This window comes from Alexandromys fortis, unplaced genomic scaffold, assembly GCF_014885135.2.
Source record: "Alexandromys fortis isolate MF-2015 unplaced genomic scaffold, M_Fortis_MF-2015_v1.1 scaffold_238, whole genome shotgun sequence".
NCBI lineage: Eukaryota > Metazoa > Chordata > Mammalia > Rodentia > Cricetidae > Alexandromys > Alexandromys fortis.
Genome location: NW_026068126.1, coordinates 1,254,737 through 1,277,173, shown reverse-complemented (window position 1 = coordinate 1,277,173; position 22,437 = coordinate 1,254,737). Strand labels below are relative to the sequence as shown.

Below are 22,437 nucleotides of genomic sequence, written 5' to 3'. Positions count from 1 at the left end.
GAGAGCAGAGAAAAATGTAGAGCTCAATGAATATCAATTAAAAAAAAAAAAAAAAAAAAACAGAAACCAAAACTAAAACCCCCCACAACAACCCAAAACCTACAATAAACCTGTGACTCAAGACTCTCCTCTTTGGTTAAGCCAAACTCATTCCATCTTCACTCTCAACCCTGGCAAGGGCAGAACTGATGACATGATTCGAATGTGGCAGGAGTTGCACCTACCTCCCAGAAAAGGAAAACCCAGCTACCAACCTCATTCCTATACTTTGCGCGTAACATTCCAGTCTTGCCCACGCGGGCAGTGGTGGCTCACGCCTTTAATCCCAGCACTCGGAATGCAGAGGCCAGCGATCTCTGTGAGTTCCAGGACAGCCAGGACGACTACACAGAGAAATCCTGTCTCGAAAAACCAAAAAGAAAAGAAAAAATATTCCAGCCATATTTTTGTCTCTCCAAATCCTGGGTTCCTTGAATTCCAGAGTCTAGCCACAGTCAAACATATTATATCAGAACAGCTATAAAACACGGCTCTAGATATTTCCAGATGAAAACTGAAGTGACAACCATCTGACATTCAACAGAATGCTGTGGGAAACACGGTGAACTTGACCCAGAATGGACTCCCCAGAGGTGCCTCAATCTGAGTCCACAAATCCTTTCTGGGCAAGGACAGTGTTTACCTGCAGCCTATGCACTGTATCCTATATCCCTCAGTCATCTATTGCTGCTTTTCTGTAGCCTTTGCTGTCCTGGAACTCGCTCTGTAAATCTGCTTGCCTCTGCCTTCCGCCTGACTCCCTTAGTTATCTCTCTCTCTCTCTTTTTTAAAATTTTTATTTATTTATATTTTATGTATGAGTGCTATGCAGGTACACCTGCACACCAGAAGAGGGTGTCAGATCCTATTATGGATGGTTGTAGCCACCATGTGGATGGTGGGAATTGAACTCAGGACCTCTGGAAGAACAGCTAGTGCTCTATAAACGCTGAGCCATCTCTCCAGTCCCCCCCCCCCCCTTTCCTGCTCTTTCAAGACAGGATTTCTCTGTGTAGCTTTGAATCTTGTCCTGGAACTCGTTCTATAGACCAGACTGGCCTTAAACTCACACAGTTCAGAGTTTAATCTCAAATGCTGGGATTAAAGGCAGGCACCACCACAGCCTGGCATTTAGTTATCTCTTATACGTGCTCAGCATACAAGCAACCACAGTAGGCCTGACTACAAAGTAAACATGAGCAAAATACCAGGCAAACAAGACCCACAGCGCTGGAGAGCCTGCGGATCTGTGAACCGGCAGGAAGCTACCAGAGGGTGTACATGCCTGTGTATGGCTTCATTCCTCTGCATTCAGTGTCGTGCTTAGCATGTGGCAACTTCCTGGATGTTCTGGCAGGGCCCGTGTTAAGTCTGGAGCTTAGCCCCAGCCCCTGGCATCCATCCCAGCACACTGGCCTGGCAGTTGCATTGCTCTGGACTCCAAATCCCAGCATGCCAGAGTTTTTAAGTGGGTTCCCAGAGGAGAAACAGGTGGTTTTGGGTTTACATGTGCTCCCGCTTTCCTGTCTCCCCGCTATGCACTGCACTTAATAAAACAATGGGCATTTTGATTTGGTTTGATCTGCCTAACTGGATTTCTTTGTGCTGTGGAGCTGCCCCTCTTATTTTTTCCTAACAGCCAGGGATTGACCTCAGGAACACTGTGCATGCTAGATTCATTATACTATTGAATTACATTCTCCAGTCCCCAAATTTCCCTACCTCTTGTTGAATTTATAGACACGGAATCCACAGATAAGGACCTGACTATGTATCTGAAACAAGTGCTTCACAAGATTATCATGAGCCTGGCAGTTTAGTACTGCATGGAATCTACAAGCAAATGCCTAAATATGTCTTAGACAAGGTACGGCTAAAGTGAAACTTACATACCACTTACGCTTCTTGTTGTAAATCTCTTTTGCAATGATTGAATAATTTTCTTAGAGCAAAATTCCCATCAAATTCCTCCAGTGCTCAAAACCTTCCCCACTAACCTGGATCTGTAGACACAAGCCTATATAATCCCAGCAGGAGGCAGGAGAATCAGGATTTCAAGGTCATCCTTAGTTCAAGCCAGTTAGTGCCAAAACATTCCCTACTACAAAAAAAATTAAAACTCACAGAAGTTAGAAATTCACTCAAGAATCTGCATGGCCAACTAACAAACTAACTTTGCTAGCACTGGGAACTGAACCCAGGATTTTGTACACACTAAACGGACACTCTACTACAGAGACAGTGGCCTTCAGCTTTAATCCACAGAACTAAGGTTTTGAATTTACAATCTTGCTGCCTCGGTTTACCAAGCAGTTGGAATTAAAGGTCCGTGCCATCAGGCCTTGGCTTGTTAAACCACCATATCTGATTGTCAAACTAACATTTTCAGAGACAGATTGAGTAAGTTCAATCTTAGCATGATCTCAGACAAGTCACTTCCCTCACTTGCCTCACCTGTAAAATGGGGATAATAACAATACAGCCTCAGGAGGCTATTAAAGACCGCTCAGAAGGGTTCCTAGCGCAAGTAGGTTCCACAATGCTATTACTGAGCTTGGACTTTGTTCTCAGACCACAACGCAGCCCCACCTATAAACTTCTGCTCCCTGAGGGCTTTCTTTCTTTTTCATACACCCCTGAAATGACTAAAGTACACCATCCTGTCTGGTCCGTGTTCTGTTTGTTCTCAGACCTATATTCCCTCTCTGGTCACATCTGCCTTGGCAACTCATTTGAGGTTATGTCTAAAATAACTATTATACTCTGCCAGGAATGAACATTTAAGGTTACTCTGACCTTTGATGTAAATTATGGTCTTTGTAGTTTTTGCTTTAAAAACCTCTATCCCTGAGTTTGGGCACCAAGACATTTTTCAGAGGCACAACCCTACTCTTTGTCTGGCCATCATTTAAAAAGAACTTAAAATTTTTAATTGGCTTAATTAACATGGTTGTCAACAGCTACCTCATGTGGATCATTACACTCCCATCTGTTACGATTTCTAAGTGAAAAGTATCCACTAACAAGATCCAAATGGGCTTTGATGATCAATCCACTCCAAGTCAGCCATTCCTGTCTCTATGCAGCTACATAAGGTTTATCTGTGTTGCCTAATCTCCTGGTAGAATGTTTGCTTTGCTTACTAGGTTCTAACATTAGCAGTGTATAAACTGGCAATGATGGCACACGTGTATAATCTCAGCACTCAGGGAAAATTGCCTTTTGCATAGATCCACATTTCTGAGTCATGAAATTGGGAATCAAAAGAGGGAAATTCTATCTTCTATCACTGGTGTCAATTTACAGTTTCAGTTTCCCTTCTGCATTTCCTGTTATCCGATTCAGTCTCAGAAAGTCAGGAAAATCAAAAGTCCAAGAGTTATTCTTGGCCAGCCTGGACTATACGGATCCTAACTCAAAAATCAAAAAAAGTCAGGCATAATGGCTTGTGCTTTTAATCTGAAGGCAGAGGCAGGTGGATTTCCATGAGTTCGGGGCCAGCCTTGTCTGAGTTCCTCGGCAGCCAAGACTACATACAGAAACCCTGTCCCAAAATAAAAACGAAAACCAAACATACCCCCCTCCCACAAACCGACCTACCAATAAAACAACAACAACAACAACAAAAAAAATAAGTTTTCAGAGTAAAGGCTAACCTAGGCTTTTCAACCTGATTGCCTTTGAGCCTCATTATTTCCCATTAACTAGTCCACACTATTATCAACGTTAAAGGATTGTTGGAAATAGATGCCAAACTGTGTCCACAGATAGGTAAAAAGTTTGCTGGACGACTGATTTTAATGAGATTACTAATTTTACTGAATGGTGGCTACAGTGTTGATAGCATATATCTGAACTTTTTGATGTATTTATTGCCTGTATATATTGCATACACTCATTGTTCTTATTGTATGTCGTTTTCTTATGTTATAGCTTTCTTTATTATTTTAGACAAAAAGGGGAACTGTAGTGGCATTTCAGTTGTATTTTAATAAATAAAGGCTGCATTTATTTATTTAACAAACAAAAAGAAAAGGAAAAGGGGGGAGGTCTGAACAGCCCAGGAGTACGGTTTTCCCATCAGGTTTGTGGAAGAAAAACACGGGCATAACCGAACATGGGTCAGGACACGTCCAGACTGCTTACAAAACAGCAGTAACAAGAACAAACAAAACTGCGTAGGCACGTGCAGTTCGTGTTGGCTCTGGGGTGTGCCTAAAGATAGAGGAAAACGCCTTCACATTGGCCTCACCTGGTGTGACGTTGGGGCCAACCCAACAAGGGCAAACCAAAGGGCTTCCCTGGGGTTGACCCTTCGGTAGCACAACAAGGCTCCCACTTTCTCTTTTCTACCAAAGTTAGTGGTTCGCCCCTTGCCCAACACCCCCCCCCCCGCCTCTCTCTCACACACACACACACACACACACACACACACACACACACTCCCCTTACTACAACATTTCTGAGCCGTGAGTATGGGAATGACAAGAGCGAAGCTCAGGTCAGTCCAGTGTGACGTTGGAGTTTGATATTCCCTTTTCTGCGTTTTCCATTAGTAACAGTCTGCCTTGGGACAGGAAGGCTAAGGATCTAGCGGACGTGGCAGGCACCCCTAGCCCGCAGGTGTGTGGAAACAACACCTCCTTGTCCGCCACCAAGTGGGCGAGTGGCTTAGACCCAGACCCCGACGCGGGCAACAGTCCGGCAGCCCGGGGGAGGAAACGGCCGCGAGCCTGGGCCACCCTGCCGGCGCGGCTCGGGGAGCGGGGTCCGTTCCATCCCAAGCCAAGAGCCCCACCACCATTTCCACCGCGCTGAAGCTCACCTCGCCAGTAGTCCCGGGACCCGCTAGGAGCCCTGCGGAAGCAGAAAGCCGCAGGCTTCGCTTCCGGAAATAACCTACGTCTACGGGCGGGCCGTGCCGGCTCCCTCGACCATAGAGGAGAGGCCGTTCTCACGCCGCGGACTCTCAACCCCAGGTGACCTCCCCACTGCCTAGAGCGGCCGCTCCAGGGAACGGTGTGCCGCATGCGCACTCGTGCGGCCCGCCCATTTGCCGCGTGGTCTGAGCCCCGAAATCACAGCCCGAGGGTGGGGAGGTGTTTGTCCATTAAGCCTCGCTCCCGGAACGTGTTCCTGTGTTTACATGATTTAGCTTTGGTTAGACTTTAAAATAATTCTCACGCTGTCCCGTTTGCACAGCAATAAATCTTATCTTCGCATTCCACAGAAAACCAGAGGCCGGGCTTAAAGTTTTATTTATAAACCCGGAGCCGTGGAAGCACGTCTTTAATCCCAGCACTCAGGAGGCATTCATTGTAATAGGGGATACAGAATTTACCATTTTAACTTTTTCCTTTTTGAGATACAACCTTTATAGCCCAGGTTAGTCGTAAATCTGAGATCCTCTTAAATCAACCTCCCCAAATGTTTTGAGCAAGGTGTGTAGAGGAGGAGGGAAACCTCGCTTCCCAGTGGGGGTTCCCTCCCAGACCAGGGATTAGGCACAAACCACACCCAAAAACCTGTTTTCACAGACAGATAAATTTACTAACCAGGGAAGAAAAGTCAAGGTGACTGTTTTCTAACTTAGATAGTAAATAGCAGCGAATGACCTGTAGGCGTAATTTTTTTTTTTTCCTTTCAAGACAGGGTTTCTCTGTAAAGCTTTGGAGCCCCAAATGGAACTCGCTCTGAACACACAGAGATCAGCCTCCCTCTGCCTCCCAAGTGCTGGGATTAAAGGCATGTGCCACCAACCACCCAGCACTCAGGTTTAATTTTTAAAGAGATTGTGGGTTATGGCGAGGGAAGAGAAGAGGAGAGGTGGGGAAGGGGAGAAGGGAGAAGGGTTGGGGAGAAGTAGCAGCTGCTTCTCCAGAAGGGGAGGGAGAAAGGGGGGCAGGAAGGAGATCTGCTTGCCTCAGTGAAGGGGGGGTGAGGAGAGTTGGGAGGGGGAGGAGCTTATCTCTTAGGGGACAGGGTACCCAGGTGACTAACCAGGCCAGCAGATTGCAACATCCACTGCCCTACCGTTCAGGATATCATGCACGTTCTTCTGTTCTGTCTTTATATCTCTTATCTTCACTTTTTTTTTTGTTTTTGAGACAGTATTGTAAAGTTTTTGTGACCCAATAAGCCTCTCTGCCACTGCAAGAATTCAAATCAAACCAAATCAAACAATTAGAAAAAGCCTAGGTTTATGGATACCTTCCAGCACTTTAAAGAGGAAAGGAGATGGGGAGGGAAGACTGGAATACGTTTGTTCTCTGGGGGGCAGTTTAAATACCCTCTGGGGAGGGGTCATCATTTGGCGGGCTTTCTCAGAGGTGAAGTCTGACTGAAGCAACTCACAGGGGAGGGGCATGAGATGGAACTTCCACCCAAACATTCCAGACTCTTTAGGTATATGGATACCAGGGACTGGGGTAAAGCCTTAACCCAAACAAGAATCTCACTACATAACCCTGGCCAGTCTGGAACTCAGAGATATGTCTGTTTCTGCCTAAGGTACAGGCTTGAAAAGCATGTGCCTCCACACTCAGGTTGGTTTTTTTTCCCCCCTTGCTTTTTCGAGACAGGACTTCTTTGTAGCTTTTGAAAGCTGTAGTGGAAGCCAGGAGGTGGTGGCACACACCTTTAATCCCAGCACTCAGGAAGCAGAGGCAGGCAGATCTCTGTGATTTTGAGGCCAGCCTGGTCTACAAGAGCTAGTTCCAGGACAGTCTCCAAAGCAACACAGAGAAACCCTGTCTTGAGAAACTTCTCCTGGAACTCACTCTGTAGACCAGGCTGGCCTCGAACTCACAAGAGATCTGCCCGTCTCTGCATTCCAAGTGCTGGGATTAAAGGGCTGCGCCACTACCACCTGGCTTTTATTCACTCTTATTGAGGGTCTTATCCAGGTCTTGTTTTATAATATTTTTATTTATTTATTTATTTATTTATTTTTGGTTTTTTGAAACTTTTTCTGTGAAATAGTCCTGGCTGTCCTGGAACTTGCTCTGTACACCTGGCTGGCCTCAAACTCACAAAGGTCCTCCTGCCTCTGCTTCCGGAGTGCTGAGATTAAAGCGTGCACCACTACCGCCTGGCTACTTTTATTATTTTTAATTATGTGTATGTGTGTGTCTGTGACTGTGTTGCATTGTGCAAGTGAATGCATGTGCCATGAAGGCCAGAGGCCCCCAACTGGAGTGACAGGCAACTGTGAGTCTCCTGATATGGGTGCTAGGAACTGAATTCAGGTCCTCTGCAGGAGCAATGGATACTCTTAACTACTAAGCAATTTTTCTACTTCCTCCTCTCCTGGCTTACAGGCAAGCCTCCCTTCTCTTTAGCACCCCTGCCATATCTAATGTTCTCCCTCCTACCAGGAGGTCTGATCACAGTCTCAAACTCTGACTCCTAGTAAAATCTCATTCATGAAGAGTATTATTTGTCAACGTCCTTACCTGGGCTGACCTCAATTTCTATTGTATTGCTATTATTATAGTTACATTTAACACATTGTAAGACCCTGTTTCAAATTTCTCCCACTCAACAACAAACCAATCAGTTATTTATACAGATTGATTTGTGTATAATTCTCTCTCTCTCTCTCTCTCTCTCTCTCTCTCTCTCTCTCTTTCTTTACAGGGTTTCTTTATGTACCATTGGTTGTGTTGGAACTTGCTATGTAGACCAGGCTGTCCTCGAATCCGGGGGTCTGCCTGCCTCCCAAGTTCTGGGATTAAAGGCGTGCGCCACCACTACTTACCTGTATAATTCTTTAAAATTCACATATTTTAAAATTCAACATGATAGACCTTCAACATGACCCCAGGAAACTGAAGTTTAGGAAGATTGGCTGCATTACCAGGTTACTAAATGGTGGAGCTAAGTTTTAAATAGCCCTTTGGACAACTTTATAGTGAGGTTTTTGAAAGACCGAGTAGGAATTATTCACTCCATCAGTTTGATAAGGGTATCTATTATGTGTCAGTCCAGTGAAAGGCATTGGGGATCAACAACGATCTCCAGCCAATATGACTCACCTCTAATGGCTCCAGCTTTGCCCTTTCTGCTTAGCTAAGGAACCCTGCATCCTCATCACTCTCTGTTGCAGGACCTTCCTTGCTCTTTATCTCCATAGCAACTACCATGTTTCCAAAGGGCAAGTCAGATTTTCCTTCCCACTGTTGTGCCCAAGTTGAGACCTCCAGAGAGACCACCGGAATCCAAACAAGTCCCGAATGCAAAAGCAAGGCTTATTCTCCAGCCAGGCTGGGAGCTCATCCATTACGTACAATGCAGCGCAGTAGAGAGAGCTCCCTTTCCTCATTTGGGGTTGACTTATATAGGCAAAATACACAAGCGGGGTTCATTTTGGATCAAGAGGGTTGGTCTTGCTAAATGAAGGATGGGGGCTACTTCTGCACACCCCCTTCCTCCTTTAAGTGGCTGCTTCTGCTTCTGTGCATGCCCCCCCCAAGCAGTTATGTCTGCTTCTGTCTATACCACAAAGCTGGGTGTCTACAGGTGGGGTTAGCTGCTAGGAACATCTTGGGACATCTTTTGGTTTTTACTCGAACCCAGTGTCCTAACCAGCTCTTGATCTTGCAAAGTTTTAAAAATTTTCCATGTCCTTACACTACCCCAAGTTTTCTGGTCCAATGGGACAATCACCATGCTTTTTCATCATGGTATCCCCATCCTTCCAGAGAGGTAAGGAATGGGAACTCAGTAAAAAGGGGCTGAGAGATGGTTACTTGGACAACAACCAAGTTGTTGCTGTCAAATCCACAAGACTTGAGTACAAATCCCCAGCTCCCTTGTAAAAAGCCAGAAACAGCCCTGAAGGCCTGCATCGCGGGGTTCGGAGACAGAGACTGGTACCTTAGGAACTGTCTGGCCAGCCGTTTCTGTTGAAACAGATTCAGTGAGAGACCCTCTCTCGAGGAAGGTAGACAATGAGAGATCACACCAAGGTCCTCCTTTGCCTACCACTGGCAATCACCACACACATGCACATATACCTCTCCAACACTACCCCATATACTCACAAATAACACACACACGTATGATATATGCACACATGTATGTACACACACAACATATGTACACTTTTAGTCTCAAAGTGTTCGCGGACACACAAAACATGTATGTATACACATACACACAACATGTATGTATACACGCACATATATATTTTTACTTCTTTACTTCTAGAGAGCTTCTCATTTTGTTGCCTAAGTGGCTTCAAATTTGCTATTCCCCTGTTTCATCCTCTTCAGGTCCGGAATTTCAAGTCCAGGGAAAAAAATATCTCTGGATCAAGTCAAGCGGTGGTGGCACACACTTTTAATCCGAGCATTCATTCCGGAGGCCAGGCAGGCAGATCTCTGTTAGTTCGAGGTCACCTCGTTCTACAGTGCGAGTTCCAGAACTGCCAGAGCATAGGAAAAACCCTAACCAAAAACCAAACCAAAACAACAACAAAAATCTGTTGGTCAACCAGGGGTCAGAACAGTTGGGCCAGTGTTTGTGGGACTTTGTGAGCAACACCACTTCCTGCACCTAGACATCCCGGAGGCCCTCAGCCTCCGCCCCGCCCCGCCCCGCCCCTGCCGTGACGCAACTCTGACGCAGGCGCAGCGGCGCGCGCTGTTTCCGGAAGTGTCCTGGTCGTCTGTTTCGTGGCCGCCTTCGACACCTGGGTAGCTGCTCTTTGCTGTGGAACTCTGCGCGTGGACCAGCGTCGGCCTGGGCGGGGCCAGGGTTCCGTCAGCGCCGCAGAATGGAGATAATCCGGAGTAGTGCGTGTCCGCCGTGTCCCTCCTCCCTTGTCCCGAAGCCCACCCAGAGTGCTAGGCCCAGACCTCGTGTGCTTGGCGGAACCCGGGGCCAAGTCAGTTCTGCTTGGCTTTGCATCCTTGTCCCTCTGCGAACCGTGCACCCTTGGCACGCTTGCCGCTCTTCCCAGTGCACCTCCCTCTGGCCTACCCTTCTCAGTCGTGCACACTTGGGGTCTTGGACTCTTCTGCCTAGCCACCCCTTAAGTTGTCTCTCTTCGGTCCTTGTACACCTTAGGGACTTGTCCGACTCTTCCTTGGCCCTGGGCGCTCTTCCGGACCCTTCTCTCCCTTCTCATTTTAGTTGGTGGGCTGGAAGGCCGGCCATCTATTCTGAATCTCCTCTTGGTTTCTCTGCAGATTTTAAGATTAATCTTCACAAAGTGTACCAGGCCATAGAGGAGGCTGACTTCTTCGCCATCGATGGGGAGTTTTCAGGTATCACTCCCTTAAAAGCTCGGGGTTTACACCTTGTATGGCTAAGGCTCCTTTTGTAATCTTGCTAGTTATGGCAAAAGCGTGGGAGAGATGCAGTGGTTCTGTGATTAGTCAGACTGAAGTTTGTGGAAACAGATTGTGGTTCTGTCACTGCTTAAAACAATTAGGTGTTTATGGTTAAAATGCAGAGGCCTGCTGGGCGGTGGCAGTGCATGCCTTTAGTGGGCAGAGGCAGGCAGATCTCTGTGAGTTCGAGGCCAGCTTGGTCTACAAGAGCTAGTTCCAGGACAGCTAGGGATGTTACACAGAGAAACTCCGTCGGGGGACCGAGAGGGAGCAGAGGGTTTAGTTTTTGTTGTTGCTGTTGTTTTCTTGTTTTTGTTTTTTTTCTGTTCTAGCCAGAGTTTCTCTGTGTAACAACCCTGGTAGTCCTGGAACTTTCTTCGTAAACCAGGCTGGCCTCGAACTCACTGAGATCCATCTGCTCTGCTTCCCGAGCGGTGGGATCAAAGGCTTGTGGACACTCGGGCTTTCTCCATTTTATTTTAAAAGACGCATTCTCCAGTTGAACCTAGAGCTGGCTGTTTCAGTTAGATGGTTGGCCAGCAGCCTCTGGGATCTGTTTCTCACCCTCCATAGCTGGGGTTACAGTTGTGCTTTGTCATGTCCAGCTTTTATACAGTGACGGTCCGAACCCGTGTCCTTTAGTTTGCATGGCAAGCACATTTCCCCAGCCCTATTTCAGTTATTATTAAGTAGTTTTGTAATTTGGTGGCATTAATTACACACATGCTGCGATGTGGTCGGCACTGTATCTCTGGAATTTTTTTCCTTTAATCTTAAACAGACACACTACTCAAGGAATTATCCATTACCTCCTTTGCCTCTGTCTGCCATCATTGATTGTGTCTTTGATTGTGGCCACTCTAGATACATCATGTAAATGGTATTTTGTGACTTGCCAGGGCCACACTTGAACGGCAGATAAGGATATTCCTAATGCTTTAGTGGAAATCTTTGCGTTGCTCAGTAGATACATGTGTGCGTGAATATGTCTTTAAGTATGTGTACATCCATGTGCATGAGCAGAGGCTAGAGCTCAACATTCATTGGTTGTTTTCCTCAAACTACTTTTTTTTTTTTGGAGACAGCATCTCTTACTGAACCTGGAATTCAGTGATTCTCCTTGATTGGCTGTCTGGCTGATGTGCTCCAGGGATCCACTATCTCTGCATCCACAGTGCTCCATGTAGCTGTTTGCATGGGTTCTGGGAATTCCAACTCAGGTCCTCATGCTTACACAGCAAGCGTCTCTCCAACCCCTAATTATTATTTTTCTTTGAATGTAGGAATCCAGCTCAGGCTCTCTCATGTGCATGATGAGCAAGCTCTTCTACCAGTTAGCTACACCCAGCGCACACATTAATGTTAATTTTAAAAAAGTGTGATATAGACACTTGGAATTAATTTTAAATAATAGGGATATGAATCGGCACTGAATGAAGGCTCTAGCAGAGGCAGTTTTATATTGGCATTTACTAATGAACCCAATTGTTGTTTGTTATCATCCAGGAATCAGCGATGGACCTTCTGTTACTGCATTAACAAGTGGTTTTGATACCCCAGAAGAGCGATATCAGAAGCTTAAAAAGGCAAGTGGATATCCTCAGATGTCTTTCTCTCTGCCATGTGGCTCCTGCTGTTGAATTATGAAAGGGTGGAATCATTAAACTTACACTTTCGTATTTTGTAAGTGAGGTGTATCTTCTTTTTTTTTTTTTTTTTTGAGACAGGGTTTCTCTGTGGTTTTGGAGTCTGTCCTGGAACTAGCTCTTGTAGACCAGGCTGGTCTTGAACTCACAGAGATCCGCTTGCCTCTGCCTCCAGAGTGCTGGGATTAAAGGCGTGCGCCACCACCACCCAGCTTCTTTTTTTTTTTTTTTTGGAGGTGTATCTTCTCAACACCAGCCACAAAATAACATTTTAGTGATGTTTAAAATAGCAAAAGTTATTGTTTGTTGGAAAAAATTCTGAGTAAGGGCTATTATTTCTTAAAATTAATTTGATGTGTAAGAAATAAATATGTAGTTGTAATAGTTTGGAAATAGGCTTAATGCTATGCTCTGGCGATGGTAGATAGCTTCTTAGTTGGGAACAAATTAAGAACTATGTATAAATGAATAAGACTACTGATATATAGCTTGCACAGTCTATTCTGCTGAAGTTATGTTGAGTGATTCAGAAAGGCTTCAGATTGAGAATACTTGCTCATGTCAGATATATGACTCTCTTGTGATTGATTTTTTTTTTCCTTTGCCAGCATTCTATGGACTTTTTGCTGTTTCAGTTTGGCCTTTGCGCTTTTAAGTATGACCACACAGATTCCAAGTAGGTTGTCTTAATAGTTGGGAATTCCTAAGCTGTCTCCTAATATCACCCCTAAGTGTCCTTTTCTCTTATTTTCCCAGGCATATAACGAAGTCGTTTAACTTCTATGTTTTCCCCAAGCCTTTCAGTAGGGCCTCGCCGGACGTCAAGTTTGTTTGTCAGGTTAGTAGTGGAACTGCACTTGTTCTACTTATGAAATGCTGTTGGGATGGAGTGGCAATGAAGAATTCCTGTGATAACAGCCTCAGTAGGGAGGTGGAGGATCAGAATTACCTGGTGAGTTTGAGGACAGTCTGGGCTATATAAGATCCTGTGTCACCCCCCACCCTGCAAAACAACAAACAACTAAACAAAACCATAAAACCAAGCAACAAGATTTAGGCATTGAATAAGTTATCTCACCTTTCTGACCTTCATTTTTAGGTTTTTAAATTAGTGATATTGCTAGCTCCTCTTTATTTCAAGATATTATAAGAGATAGGCTCTAAAGATAAGCAGATGGAAATTAGATCCTGCACTGTATTATTTATTAATAAAGCTGAGTTGGGGATCATGACATTGCGGTGGGACTCCATTTGGGACATCTTCTGTCTTCCTCTGTATTTACCCTACACCAGGACCCCAGACTTCTCCTTACCTCATTATCTTTGTTATTTCCTCAAGGGTAGAGCTTTCTTTTCTGAAAGAGTCAAACTTTTTAAACCTGGGTCCTTTCCCCTAACTCACCAATTCAGAAACAGAAGGTGGAAAAGACTCCATTTTCCTTTTGAGAAGAACACAAAGTAGAGAGGCAGGGAGACTTCCCCTGAGACTCTTGTGGTCTCTGGCTTGGCAGATACTAGGTAAATAAAGTTTCCCTTCTGCCTGCTTGGTTATTTGTTGTCGTGAATAAGCAGAGTGTATGTGGGTGTACGATGGAAGAGAGGGGCTGCCTCTTTCCCCTGTAATCCTGCAGCTTAGGTGGTCTTTCCCTACTAACATGAGTTCATCTTAGTCTTTTCCTTTTTTGCCATAAAAGTGGTAATCCATCTGTGGAAATCCAAAGCACAGACTCCTGGGCACTGGGCACTTTCTAAAGTTACAAGATAAGGGCTAGGAATGTAGCTTAGTAGGTATAGTGCTTGCCTAATATGCACAGGTCCTTGAATTTGATTCCCAGCACTTGCATAAACTGAACCCAAAGGTGTAGATAGACAGACAAGTGGCACATACCTGTAATTCTAGGGTCTCATGCATAATAGGTAAACTTATAAACCGAGATACCTCCCTGGCCATAAAGTTGTATTTTTGTTGTTGTTGCTTGCTTGTTTTATTTAAAAGTCTATAACTGCAGGCTTTGGGTTTATAGCTGAGTGGAGAATCAGGGCATGATAGCCAGGATCAGTAATCCCAGGGCTGCATGTTGAGACAGGTAGGTTCTGAGGGGAGGTGCCCACTGGCCAGCCAGTCTGGATGAAAAGGCAAGCCCCAGGTTCAATGAGAGACCAAAAATTAAACTGGAGAGTGATTAGGACCTCAGGATTCCACATATGGTATGGCTGTATGGGTGAGTTGAGTGCACCTGTGCGCATCTTTATACATCATATGGGCAAGTGCAGATAATATACACACAGCAAAGCAGAGAATGATACGAAGATGCAGACATGCATAGACACATGCACCCTCTCCCACATACTACATACACTTGCATACATACACATAGACACATACCTCCATCTGCAGAACTACATTTTACAAAAGAGGTAGGTGCTACAGTATGAGTAGATTACAATTATGTCATCTGGGACCTAAAGGCAAAACATCTTACTGTATCCTTGAAAGTTCAGTGTGTTTAGCACAGAGCTGCTAGGTAAGATGCAGGAATGGCTGCAGAGACTTCAGGCAGAGTGAAGCAAGTGGAGTTGCAGGATGGCATTTATATGCTTTTTGTCTTCTTTTTCTACTTCCCACCTTCTCTTTCTCTCAGTGTTTTCTGAGACTTGTTCCAATGGAGTTCAGACTAGTTTCAAAATTACTAAGTAGTCAAGGATTAACTTGAACTTCTAGTTTTCCTGCTTGAGGTATGTCACAGATCTGCTTTTGTCTTTAATAAATGTTAAAATAGTTGGATGTATATGAAAGAATTTTTCTAGAATGTCTCTGTAATTTACTTGTCAGCAAATGGTTGACTTGTCTACCTATTTTATATTCCTATACCTGGGTTTATGTGAAATTTCTTGCATGACAAGGGTTTCTAGAGGAAAAACTTTAAGCAGCTCCGGTTTGGCACATGGGAGACAAAACACCTATCCATGTCCTTAGCATGTCTGTCAGAGATGGAGTGTTTGCACAGCTGTGGTAGGGAGAGTGCCAGGCGGTGGTGGCGCACGCCCTTAATCCCAGCACTCAGGAAGCAGAGGCAGGCGGATCTCTGTGAGGCCACCCTGGTCTACAGAGTCCTCTTTAGTTACTTTGAGGAAGGGCTTCATGATTTGGCCAAATTCATGCACTATTTCTAAAATTATTTACTTAACTCTGATAAATCTATTCACATCTTCCAGGTGCAGGATGTGTTTGTTTAAGTCAGGTTTGCTAAATTTTTTTTTTTTTTTTTTTTTTTTGGTTTTCGAGACAGGGTTTCTCTGTGTATCTCTCTGGCTGTCCTGGAATTTGCTCTGTAGAGGCTGGTCCTGAACTCAGAGGTCATCCTGCCTCTGCCTCCCCGAGTGCTGGGATTAAAGGCGTGTACTACCGCCAGGATGGGATCTTGAAAATTAAAAACACCCAATTGGCCAGATGCCAGCACTCAGGAGGTAGAATCAAGTGAATCCTTGTGAGTTCAAGGCCAGCCTGGTCTACAGAGTGAGTTCCAGGACAGGCTCCAAAGCTACACATAGAAACCCTGTTTTGAAAAACCAAAAAAAAAAAAGAAAGAAAGAAAGAAAGAAAGAAAGAAAGAACATGCAACTGGCCAGGTTTGGTGCACAGGCCTGTCATCCAGCTGCTCAGGAGACTGAGGCAGGGAGCAGCAGAGCTTGAGCCTTTAATGGACTACAGGCTGAGTTCAAAGCTATCTTTGGCAACTCGACAACTCAGTGAGACCTTATCTGAAAAAAAACAAAACAAAAATCTGAGTGTTGAGGATACAGCTCCTTGGTAGAGCGCTCGCATAGTGTGTATGAAATCTTGGGCTGTGAATATAGCTAGCACATTTGGTAGCGTGTGTGCCTAGCGTGAAGCAAGCTTTGGAGTCCATCCCAGGACTCAGACTGGGTATGGTTGTGCACAGTTACAGTCTCAGTCCTTAAGGAAGGGGGAGGATTAGGAGTTCAGTCCCTTGAACCCACTTGCAGGTGGAAGGAGAGACCCAACTCTGCCAGTTGTCTTCTCGCTTCCACGCCTATTCCATCACCACAACGCTCACACGCACTGTTCTAATGAGAAGATGGCCTTCTGGGTCTGACTCTTCAGTTTAGACTTGAGGCTTTATGAATGTTCTTATTTCTTTTTTTAAAAATATTTATTTTATTTATTATGTATACTGTCTGTGTGTATGCCTGCAGGCCGGAAGAGGGCATGGAAGAGGGCACCAGACCTCTTTACAGATGGTTGTGAGCCACCATGTGGTTGCCGGGAATTGAACTCAGGACCTTTGGAAGAACAGTCAATGCTCTTAACCACTGAGCCATCTCTCCAGCCCGAATGTTCTTATTTCTATTTACAGCCTTCCTGTCAGTCTAGTAAGAGCGGGAGCCTACTGCTACTGGGGAGTTAGCCGTCCACTCTGGATTTTTAACACTGACATGTGTATTGTCTATTTTCAGAGTTCCAGCATCGACTTCCTAGCAAGCCAAGGATTTGACTTTAATAAAGTGTTTTGCAGTGGTAAGACTGGCTTTGTAGTTGATAAAACTTTAAAATCCTTCAGAAGTAAATCTCATTTCGCTTGAGAATCACCATTTTCCAAGAGCCTTTTTATTTTATCAACTTACAGTTCATCATGGAGACAGTGCTAGGTTTCATGTTCAGTACTGCATTTATAGATGTGTGCTGCCTCATCCAGCTTGTCCGTGGGTGCTGGGGCTCCAAACTCTGTTCCTCGTGGCATGTATGAAGTCTTAGGCTCAATCCCTACTTCTCAAAAGCAGCAGCAACCCACAAAGAGCATTTTGGGCTGTGAATGTAGCTAGCTAGCTCATTTGGTAGAGTGTGTGCCTAGCCTGAAACAAGCTTTGGAGCCCCTCCCCGTAGCAGGCATTTAACTGACTGAGCTATGTCCCTGAAGCTCTTTTTAATTTTTTATTAAAAAACATTTTTGCTCTGGGCGGTGGTGGCACACGCCTTTAATCCCAGCACTTGGGAGGCAGAGGCAGGCGGGTCTCTGTGAGTTCCAGGCCAGCCTGGTCTACAAGAGCTAGTGCCAGGACAAACACCAAAGCTACAGAGAAACCTTGTCTCAAAAAAAAAAAAAAAAATTGCATTTTTTTCCATGATATTTATTGAGGTCTACATTTTTCTCTGCTCTCCTCCTTGCCTGTCCCCTTTTCCCTTCAGCCCTCCCTCATGGTCCCCATGCTCCCAATTTACTCAGGAGATCTTGTCTTTTTCTACTTTCTACTTCCCATATAGATTAGATCTATGTAAGTCTCTCTTAGTGTCCTCATTGTTGTCTAAGTTCTCTGGGATTGTGGTTTGTAGGCTGGTTTTCTTTGCTTTATGTTTAAAAACCACCTGTGAGTGAGTACATGTGATAATTGTCTTTCTGTGTCTGGGTTACCTCACTCAAAATAATGTTGTCTAGCTCCATTTTCCTGCAAAATTCAAGCTGTCATTATATTTTTCTGCTATGTAGAATGTAGCACATTGTATAAATGTAACATATATTCCTTATCCATTCTTTGATCGAGGGGCATTTAGGTTGTTTCCAGGTTCTGGCTATGAGAAACAAAGCTGCTATGAACATAGTTGAGCACATGTCCTTGTAGCACAATTGAGCATCCTTTGGATATATACCCAAAAGTGGTATTACTGGGTCTTGAGGAAGCTTGTTTCCTAATTTTCTGAGAAATCGCCACACTGACATCCAAAGGGGTTGTACCAGTTTGCATTCCCACCAGCAATACAGAAGGTTCTCTTTTCCCCACAACCTGTCCAGCATAAGTTGTCATCAGTGTTTTTGATCCTGACCATTCTTACAGGTGTAAGATGGAATCTCAGAGTTGTTTTGATTTGCATTTCTCTGATGACTAAGGATGTTGAATATTTCCTTAAGTGTCTTTCAGCTATTTTAGATGCCTCTGTTGAGAGTTCTCTGTTTAGGTCTGTACTCTATTTTTTTTATTGGATTATGTGATCTTTTGGTGTTGCATTTATTTTTTTTTTAAATAGTTTATGACTATTTTTATGAGCGTTGATTGTTGTTTTGGTTTGCATCTCTGTGTGAGGGTGACAGATCCTCTGGAATTGGAGTTACAGACAGTTTTAAACTGTCATGTGGGTGCTGGGAATTGAACCTGAGTCCTCTGGAGGAGCAGTCAGTGTTCTTGACCACTGAGCCATCTCTCCAGCCCCCATTTTTGCATTTCTGTATTACATCTGTGCCCATACAGTGTGTGTGAGTACAAGAGCTCAGAGGAGGATTTTGGGTACTCTGCATCTGGAAGTGAAGGTGGTGATGCGCTGTCTGATGTGATGCTGGGACCTGAGCTCAGACCCTCCAGAACAGTAGCAAGTGCTTTTCACTGCTTCAGCTCCACCCTCTCTTTTGTAACCTGGTTAATTCTGAGTGAGTAAGAGAGTAGGTAGTATTTCCTTAGATTGTAATTAGGTCTCTTAAATCTTACCCCTTTAGGACTTACTCAGATCTGTCCAAATGCAGGAATGTTTCCTAGGTCCTGCCAGTGTGACAGGTGCATTTCATACTTAAGCCTTCTGGTCACAATCTCCCATACCCATTACTGTTTATCTTATAATTGGAGACAACTCATGGGGAGAGGTGTGGTCTATATAGCTGGCATGACTCCAGTGGCTCAGCTGTGGGGCTCTTGGACTGGACAGCATGCTGAGGAGGGGCTGTGCCTTCCTCATGTGCCGTCGTCACTGTAGAGCATGAAGCGTCTTTATCAGGGAGGAGACTTACTATTTGTTGAATGTTAGTGCTGGAATATTAGATAGTAGGACATAGTAGAATGGCGTTCCTTTCTCTTAAATGTTTGGGAGTGAAGGTGGTAGGTGGTACATCAGTCAGTCAGGCAGTCAGTCAGCCTGCCTATGTGAGACCCAGTTTCATCCTTAGTATTACAAAAAAGAAAAGAAGAAAATAGAAGGAGTAAATTTTGAGAGTCAGATGTGGTAGCTGCCCATAATCCCATAGCTGAAGCAGGAGAATTGCAAGTTCAGTGCCAGCCTTGGCTTCAGTAGCAAGAGGCCCTGTCTCAAAACCAGAAGCCCTGGAATAACTCTTCTGCTGGAAGTTCTTCCGGGGCTGTCACAGGCTCCGTGACATCCAGACATTCTACAGGAGCTTCAGGGCTGTCATAGACTCCGTGATGTCCGGGCATTTTCCAGGAGCTTCAGGGCTGTCACAGGCTCTGTGACGTCTCTTGCTCAGGGTGACTTTGACATCCAACAGGATGGTCAGGAATGCCCCGTTTTGTGCATTTCTCGAGGAAATACTAACTCGGATTGATTTTGTTGTCAATTAACTTTAGCATCCAGTGATGATTCCTTTGCTTCTCCCTCTTAGAGCGGTCCTTTCGTTGGCTCTGCATATCTTTTTTTCTTGTCATTTGGTTTTCCCTTACAGTGACCTTTTCTTGCTCATTTGATCAGAAGTTCCCTTTGTGGCAGAACAGGCTACCTCTGTTGTTTCCTTCATGTTTTTATTCGTAAATGCTCAGAACAGCATCAGGGCCGAGTATTTATTGAAATGATGAGTGAATACATGAACAAGCATCTCTAATGATCACTCACCTTCTGTGGTTTTGTTTTTACAGTATAGTTAATATGTGTTTTCTGAGTATGATAGATTTTTAGTTAGTTAAAAACTTGTGTTTAAGCCAGGTGTAGTGATGCACACTTTTAGTCCATAACTTAGGAGGCAGAGACAGGCAGATCTATGTGAGTTCAAGACCAGCCTGGTCTACATAGTGAGTTCCAGGAGAGTCAGGACCACATGGTGGGACTCTGTCTCCAAAAACAGAAAAAAACACCCCCAACAAAAAAACCAAAACGAACCAACCAACCAAAAATAGTTTCATGGCTCAGAAGTTAAGAATGGTTGCTTTTCTTCCAAGGGTGTGGAGCTTGGTTCCTATCACCCACATCTGACAACTCATAATTGCCTGTAACTCCAGTTCTAGGGGGTCCAAGGCCCTCTTTGATCTCCGCAGGCACCTGCATACAAGGCACATACTTAACACATAAGGAAAAATAAATTAAAAGGAAGAGTTTTCTCTGTGAAATTATTATGTCTTCTAATGTATCCTTTAAAAAATTATGTGTAGGAATTCCATATCTGAATCAAGAAGAAGAAAGACAGCTGAGAGAGCAATTTGATGAAAAACGTTCTCAGGCCAATGGGGCAGGAACTATGGCAAAATGTCCTGTGACAGTTCCTGAGGACCAGAAGAAGTTCATTGACCAAGTAGTGTAAGTTCCTGAAATGACATGCCACACGGGTTGGGGGCTGTCTCACCTTGGGCAGCACCTGCAGGGTACCTACATAGGTGTGATGTCAGAGGCAGCATCTTGATTGTGGCAGGACTTATGTCTTCCACACAACTTGTGCTTCATATGCACAGGTGTTCACACGACCGTGCATGGGAGTTGCAGGCTTTAATTGTGGCTTATCTAAATATGGCCAATAGCAGCAAGTTGCATCGTGTTTGGGCCTGTTCCATGCTGCTATGTGAGGGCTTAGCAGGTGTGCAGATCTGTCTGGACCAAACCTTCCCAGAATGTTGTTCCGTATTTACTTTTTTTTTTTTTTTTTCTCACAGTGAAGTTTTGACAAGAAAATGTGTCCTGGGAGGAGTATCTAGTCTATCTAGTCTTATATAGGTTAGTCACCAGTATAGTAGCTTTATTAGAAAAGTCAAAGTGTATTGCTAGTATTGATGAATTCTTTCTTAAAATACTTACAGATTGTGTAAGTGGTATTTATACACTTATGTGTGGGTGTCTGCATGAGGAGGTCAGAGAAGGGGGTTGGGTATCCATCTGCATCCCCCTTTGCTTTATTTTTGAGGTGAGGCTTCTCCTTGTAGCTGGAGCTAGGCTAACAGTCAGCATGGCTCAGTGATCCTCCTGTCTTTGCCATGCCCCCTCCCAGTACTGGGGTTGTAGCTGTGTGTTAAGTCCTGCCTGGCTTGTTGGTATTGGAATCTGCACTTACCCTCATGGTTGTGTAGCAAGCACTCTTGTCTCTGCATATGTAATATTGATTGTTTGAGAAGATGTTTTAATTTCGCTAGTGACAGCAATAATTCACACAAAGCATATGTAAAAACACACCCATTTTTTGTTTTTATTTTTTTAAATTTACTTACTATGTATGTAGTGTTCTGTCTGCATGTATTCCTGCAGTCAAAAGCGGGCACCAGATCTTATTACAGACAGTTGTGAGCCACCTTGTGGATGCTGGGTATTAAACTCAGGAACTCTGGAAGAGCAGCCAGTTATCTCTGAGCCATCACACTACCCCTTAAATTTTTTTTTCTCTTGGTTTTTTGAGACAGGGTTTCTCTGTGTAGCTTTTTTGTTGTTGTTGTTGTTGTTTGTTTTTTGTTTTTCGAGACAGGGTTTCTCTGTAGCTTTGGAGCCTGTCCTGGCACTAGCTCTTGTAGACCAGGCTGGCCTCGAACTCACAGAGATCCACCTGCCTCTGCCTCCCAAGTGCTGGGATTGAAGGCGTGCGCCACCACCGCCTGGCTTCTGTGTAGCTTTTGAGCCTGTCCTAGATCTCACTTTGTAGACCAGGCTGGCCTCGAACTCACAGAGATCCCCTGCACTGCCTCCTGATTAAAGGTGTGCGCCACTACCGCCTGCCATTTTCTTTGGCTTTGATTATCTTTTTGATATGCTCGAATTATATGGAAAAAAGACCTATAAGCATAAGACATATGTTTTTGGGGCTGGGAATATAACTTAGTTGGTAGAATGCTTTCCTAGAATCCACAAAGCCTAGGGTTTGGTCTCCAGCACTGCGTGAGCTGAGTGCAGTGGTGCACATCTGTAACCCTAGCATTCTACTTGTGAGGTAGAGGCAGGAAGAGCAGATGTTCAGGCTGTCCTCAGTACATAGCAAGTTTGAGGGCAACATGAGATACATGAGACTGTCTCAAAAAAGGAAAAAGGGAAAAAACTAGACTGCTTTTGTATGTGGGGGCATGTTCCAAAAATAGAATTCAGGATTTTCTTCATGCTAGACAAGTGCTGTGCCACTGGCTTCACTCCAGCCCTGTGCTTTTGAATGTAACTTGCTGGTTACTTGAGTATGGATTTTGAGTACAATGACTGTTCTGATCACTTCATTCCTTCAAGGTACTTATGGTCCTTGTCTGATTCTTATTCATCAGAGAGAAGATAGAGGATTTTCTACAAAATGAAGAGAAGAAGATCTTGGATCTAGAGCCGTGCACTGGGTCAGTTCCTGTTTGTTGCATGCATTCCTTTGTAGGAGAGGAGTTCTGCTTTTTGATGTGTGTTTTCCTTTCCCTCCCTCCCTCCCTCCCTCCCTCTCTCCCTCCCTCCCTCCCTC

General features: G+C 44.6%; 2 protein-coding genes across 7 annotated transcripts in view; one reads left to right on the top strand and one right to left on the bottom strand.

Annotated features, from left to right (window-relative positions):
- Bfar (bifunctional apoptosis regulator) overlaps nucleotides 1-5,030 on the bottom strand; it is a 33,889-nt gene extending 28,859 nt beyond the window's left edge. For 2 of the 5 annotated variants that reach the window (XM_050125787.1, XM_050125791.1), the window contains exon 1: nucleotides 4,865-5,030. The gene's annotated coding sequence lies outside the window, so the exon portion shown is untranslated. Of the gene's footprint in view, nucleotides 1-254; nucleotides 399-2,036; nucleotides 2,136-4,864 lie in introns of those variants that run through there. The other 3 variants (XM_050125788.1, XM_050125789.1, XM_050125790.1) reach the window with 3 other exon arrangements.
- A 4,648-nt stretch (nucleotides 5,031-9,678) lies between these two features.
- The window catches only part of Parn (poly(A)-specific ribonuclease), a 102,590-nt gene continuing 89,831 nt past the window's right edge, over nucleotides 9,679-22,437 (top strand). For both annotated transcript variants that reach the window (XM_050125785.1, XM_050125784.1), the window contains exons 1-8: nucleotides 9,679-9,836; nucleotides 10,233-10,310; nucleotides 11,883-11,962; nucleotides 12,631-12,698; nucleotides 12,779-12,860; nucleotides 16,502-16,562; nucleotides 20,183-20,327; nucleotides 22,256-22,321. In XM_050125785.1, coding sequence (XP_049981742.1) covers nucleotides 9,818-9,836; nucleotides 10,233-10,310; nucleotides 11,883-11,962; nucleotides 12,631-12,698; nucleotides 12,779-12,860; nucleotides 16,502-16,562; nucleotides 20,183-20,327; nucleotides 22,256-22,321 — 599 coding nt within the window. In that variant the 5' untranslated portion in view covers nucleotides 9,679-9,817. The remainder of the gene's footprint in view (nucleotides 9,837-10,232; nucleotides 10,311-11,882; nucleotides 11,963-12,630; nucleotides 12,699-12,778; nucleotides 12,861-16,501; nucleotides 16,563-20,182; nucleotides 20,328-22,255; nucleotides 22,322-22,437) is intronic.